The sequence below is a fragment of the Cannabis sativa genome, chromosome 6 (assembly GCF_029168945.1).
Source record: "Cannabis sativa cultivar Pink pepper isolate KNU-18-1 chromosome 6, ASM2916894v1, whole genome shotgun sequence".
Taxonomy (NCBI): Eukaryota; Viridiplantae; Streptophyta; class Magnoliopsida; order Rosales; family Cannabaceae; genus Cannabis; species Cannabis sativa.
The window spans coordinates 57018554-57023888 of NC_083606.1; the positions used below are offsets into that span (position 1 = coordinate 57018554).

Consider the following 5335-nt stretch of genomic DNA (forward strand, 5'->3'; position numbering starts at 1 on the left):
AAGGAAAGTTTAGCTCCGGTTTTCTCTTTAAGAAACCTGATCTAAGAAAATAGGAAACTCAACACAAGATCAGATTACACAGCTGGTTAGATAAAAATGAAATGGGTAGCTAAACTTACCATTTTTACCTTTTTTCCGAAAATAGGAAAGCTAGACAACTTTCCTTCCAAGTTTGAATACACCAAATAGGAAACCATATTAAAGTATACCAGCCGAAATTATACAAAGAATAATAAAATATTTTTGTCAATTAAATATGTCAAAAATAGAATTAACACAATTAAACCCTTGTCCCAAGAAATTCTACCACTTCTGTCCTAATAAGCCTTAGAGATTGCAGAATCCTAAACTTCGAGCAATCTATGTTGAGTGTTATGGAGACTAATTTCTATAATGGACGAGTATATTTTGATTATTATCCAAATTATTGTGCCATTACAGGATCCACTCCTTGAAGCCTTGACTCAAGATATCAAATCTGGATCTTTACTTGTAGCATTGATCTATAGAGTTCATTACAGGGTCATGAAATTTGTTGTATTCAGTGACATTGGACTGAAAACAAGTAATGAATTAGTGCAGGACTGCAGGTAATGCATGTAGATCTAACTAAATCTAGGAAACAAAAGCCAAGAATCATTCGATTAGATGAAGTTAATTTTCCAGAATGTTGGAAGATACGTGATCAAAAAGGGTCTGCAGTTCTTGCAAAAAATAAAGAAAACTTTGAGAATGATATTGATTAATAATAGTGATGAATTGCAAGAGTGAGAGAGAGAGAGAGATAACTTTTATCATGAAATGTGCTGTCATAAATAATTTTCAAGGGTGTCTTCTACAACGTGTTCAATGATTTGTACTTTTAATTTGATAGCCTGTCTGTGTTTGTAAATTATTTTACAAGTTGTAATCCTCACCAAAGTTTAATGTCAAGTGAAGAATCAACATCAATCTTTGTTGGTCTTCATATGGTTAGTACTTTTTAAGTATCCCTATATTCCAAGTTCTATACTCAAAACCAATGATAGATATACTTGCATTTTTTTTCAAGAAAAAAGATTATTTGAAAGGGACTTCATATAGAAGAAAGATTACTCAGGAGGATAATCTCCAATCCAGGAACAACTACAACTATTTTGTAAAGCAAAATTAGTCATACGAATAACCATGTTGGTTTTCCTGGTTGATAAAAAATCTTTAAGCACTTCTTATGGATTATTGATTAATACATAATGCATACATCATTGTAGTCAAGTCAGCCACTTATTCAACCACCATTTGTTGTGATCTATACAACAAATTCAGAAAAATAATGGACAGTTTTAAGTAGTTCAGCTCTAATCCACTGCCAGAACAGCCTTGATTGCTTGGCACAATCTTATTCCAATATTTGATGATGATACAAATGGTAGCACACTCGAAACCAAACTTAGTTGCTTAACTTCTTTACAACCAAATACAAGAGAGCTACAAGATGGCAGCTCTCAAAGAAACTCTAATACAATTGTTCTCTCAAACTTTTAAAACCTTGTTAACCTCAACTTACAAGGCAACAAGCTCAATGATTCCATACCAAATACCATGAGTACAATGAATAACCTTTTGGAACTCCAACTTGGAGAAAATCGACCGAGTGGATACATTCCAAAGATGCCACCATATTTGCAGATCGCTTTGAATAGCAATCGTTTTGAAGGGCCTATTCCAGAAGTATTGGATCTCTCAGATAACAATTTCTTGTGATATTTCAGAATCATTTGCTAAAATGGGATCCTTGACACAGTTGTTGCTTTCAAACAATAATCTCTCTGGAGTCATTCCAAAGTTTAATTCTAAGGTCATGGTTGACAAAAGGAAACAGGATTTTGATTTCTGTTATAGAGCCAACAACTCTTCTGCCATCTAGGGAAAAATATCTTAGTGGTTGTAATAACTCTTCTAGTTTTGGCTTCTGTATTGGCTGTTGGAGCAATTTTCATCTGCATAATGTTAGTCTTGGGACGAAATGGCAGGGTTATTCAGATTGGAATGATAAGATATTTAATTGGGGCAGCCATGATAGATTTGGAACAGAGCTTGAGGTCTTTGGCAACCTGAACAATGCCAATGTTCTAACCCCTTTGGCCTATGTTTTGTATGCTGACAAGGCTTATCTCTTCTATGAGTATTCCTCAAAGGGCACCCTTTTTAGCTCGGGAATGTGCTTTGGACTGGGTAATAGTATTAGATACAGTATAGCAGTAGGAGTAGCTCAAGAGGCCTTGATTTTCTTCATGGGATTTCCTCTGGTCCAATCCTCCTTCATTTATCAAGCAGGGGTATCATTTTGAAGTCCTTAAAAGAGCCCCAGGTGGGAGAAAATAGAAATGGAGCTCTACAAGGGTATTGATGTATCAAAGAGCACAGGATGACAGGAACTCAAGAAGCGTTTCAACTATAGATGGTTCTGTAGGTAATATCCCTCCAGGTCAGTAAAATGTGAATTCAACTTACTTAGTCCAACTGCATACTAAATCATATTCCAATACACATGTTCAGATATAGAAGTAATTGGAAATTTTTTTTAAATGATGGTTTGCAGAGTATACATATACACAATGAGGGTGAGAATGGCTGTAAATGTTTTTGCATTGCAGCTTTGGAGTAATTCTGCTGGGACTGCTAACAGTAACAGCAAAACAGCAGTTAACATGCTTGATTTTAGCAATAAGTTCAGTAGAACATCATTCTCAACTACAAACCAGATGCTTGCAGACCTAAAGGTTTTCTATTGATTGTGTTTGCATATTTCCGGAAGCTAGGCTGAAGATTAAGAGTGTTCTACACATGATTGTCAATGCAAGTTAAGAGGAAATACTCACTGATTTTTACATGTAAAATAGTAATTTGAGTTTGTTTAGTTTCTACTATACTAGGGATGGTGAAAATTTGTTGTTAGCTTTAGAACTCTTGTATAATAATATCTTCACTTTTCTAGCAAGTGAAAAAACAGAAACATAATTGAAACGTTAAAAAAAGATTATATTCTGTAGTGTAATTTATTTCGTCCTAAATTAGCCATTCTCCCATATCTATTTCACATTGACAATTAGAGAATCATATTAGCAACAAGTAGCTTATGTTGCTAACTTATAAACAACAGATCTAATCGAAACAGAAAATCACTCAATTTTACATATTATCATGGATAGTGGGCTATTAGATCCACGTGAACAGTAGCACCAAAAAATTAATAGTAAGTGATATAAAAAGACTGCCAATTAAGTGAGTAAAAGCATTGCAACAATAGGTAGAAAATTTGTAAAACTCCCATATTCATATAAATCAAATCTAATCCAACTTTCATGTTCAATAACTGAGGACAAAAATAATAAAATAAAAAACAAGAACTAACATAAAGACATGATACTAAAACAAAATCTTAAAGTAGCAAAAAAGGTATCTTCTTAAGAATCAAAACAAGAGTTTGCCTAATCGAAAAGTGAGAATCCCATATCATCATCACTCTCTTCCTTCTCTTCCTTCTTCTCCTCAGCTGGTGCAGCCTCAACAGCGGCTCGACCACTGGGGGCTGCGGCAGCAGCTCCACCGGAAAAGACGGCACCACCACCACCTCCACCAATAATTACCTGCAAGATAAGAAATTTCATATTTAATATCAACATCTGATTAGGTTTTCCAATATTTAAAAATTAACTATTTAGGCATTTAAACTAAACATCGAATCTGAAAACTAAATCTTGTTATCCTAATTCCTAATAATATAACTGATTATCACACAGCATAGAATTGTCGTTCGAAAATAATGAAAATTCAAATATAAAAACAGTTAAAATTATAATTCCAAGCACATAGATTAACAATAGTATTAAAAAAAACCTAAATCTAATCAACGTATTGAACATAGAGTAACAATACAAACCTGGAAAACGGCGGAAGATGGGCTGACGTAAGAGAAAGACGACTGAACACCGCCGGAGGAATCAGCGGAGAGAGCGGTCTGAACAAGCTTTCTTTGAAGCTCGAAGGGAGAGGATGCGGAGGCCTCAAGATCACCTGAGTGTTGTTTTGCGGTCCATTCGCCGCCAGAGCTCTTGCAAACAAAGGTGAAAACTCCCATGATGACGGCTTCTCTGGTTTTCTCGATGCGTTCTCAGCTAGCTTTAGCTTCAGGAAAGAATAGACAGATCTGTACGATAAGCATCTAAATATATATGCCCAAACCCTAGCCTAAACTATTGCCACTGAAAAGACTTATTTACCCCCAAAAATTAAAAACAGATTCAAAATCAAATAAACGAAAAAAAGATAAAAATGCATGTTTACTTAGGGTGTGTTTGGAAGTAACTGTGTAATTACTAGGTAGGGTAATTACTAAGGTAGTAATTACACAGTTTAGTAATTACATTATATTTTAAAATACAAGGTGTGTTTGGATATGAGGTGGTAAATACATATGAATTCTTAATATCTTGTTTGGCAAAATAGTTAGTAATTACATGGGAAAATAATATTTTTTTTAATAGCTAATGTTTAATATAGAAAGTTTTTAGTAATTACACAGTGTAATTACATTCAATTCTCATGGGGGCATAAGAATTGGAGAGTGTAATTGGAACCCCTCAATTACTTCTAATTACACAGTTACAGTGTAATTATATGGTCAGACAAATATACCAAATTGTGTAATTACCTCTAATTACACACAAATCCAATTACAATGTGGCTTTCCAAACGCACCCTTAATTTTATTTAAAAACTAGTAAACATCTCGTGCTTTGCGGCGAATATATAAAATATTTTAAATTTTATATAAAAAAATAAATTGTATATTTTAATTAATAATAATTACTTAATAAAATTATATTAAAATTTTAACTTTACTATTAAAAAATTTATGACATAAATACTTAAAATATTAAATTTGTTGCTAATAAATACTGAAATTCGAAAAATAGTAACATAAATCCTCATTTATGGTTTAATTTTTATTCTGATGTGTGTGTTAAATTCTAGGTTCGAATTTTATTGTGTGTATATTTAGGTGGCGTTTGGTAATATTTTTTTAATCAGTTTTTTGTTTTTAAAAGTAGAAAAGTGAAAATATTTTTTAAAAACATGTTCTATAAAACCGTTTTTACTTTTCAATTTTATAATTAGAAATTAAAATTTTAAAAACAAAAAAAATCACTTTCAATATTTTTTTAAACAGTTTTTTTTCTTAATCAATCTTTTAGATTACGACCAGACCCGGACTCAAATCCCCTCCCTACAACCCTGGCGCTAAACCCGGTTTTTGACTTGAACCCGAATCCGGCCCCGGACCTAGACCCGA

The 5335-nt window shown here is 33.1% G+C and overlaps 1 protein-coding gene and 1 pseudogene across 1 annotated transcript; one reads left to right on the forward strand and one right to left on the reverse strand.

Annotated features, from left to right (window-relative positions):
• The first annotated feature begins 393 nt into the window (after nucleotides 1-393).
• Nucleotides 394-2774, forward strand: LOC115695251 (receptor-like protein 30; annotated as a pseudogene).
• A 516-nt stretch (nucleotides 2775-3290) lies between these two features.
• LOC115694725 (large ribosomal subunit protein P3) lies at nucleotides 3291-4223 on the reverse strand. Its single transcript, XM_030621814.2, has 2 exons — nucleotides 3923-4223; nucleotides 3291-3629 (listed from the first exon to the last, which is right to left on the reverse strand). Exons 1-2 carry the CDS (start codon nucleotides 4118-4120, stop codon nucleotides 3471-3473), a joined length of 357 nt encoding a protein of 118 aa, XP_030477674.1. The 5' UTR covers nucleotides 4121-4223; the 3' UTR covers nucleotides 3291-3470.
• Between the last annotated feature and the right edge of the window lie 1112 nt (nucleotides 4224-5335).

Excerpts from the sequence above, each read along its gene's own strand:
- LOC115694725 (XM_030621814.2), bottom strand. The coding sequence starts at position 4,120 with ATGGGAGTTTTCACCTTTGTTTGCAAGAGCTCTGGCGGCGAATGGACC. Across the intron at positions 3,630-3,922 it reads CATCTTCCGCCGTTTTCCAG|GTAATTATTGGTGGAGGTGG; the intron begins GTTTGTATTGTT and ends CTTATCTTGCAG.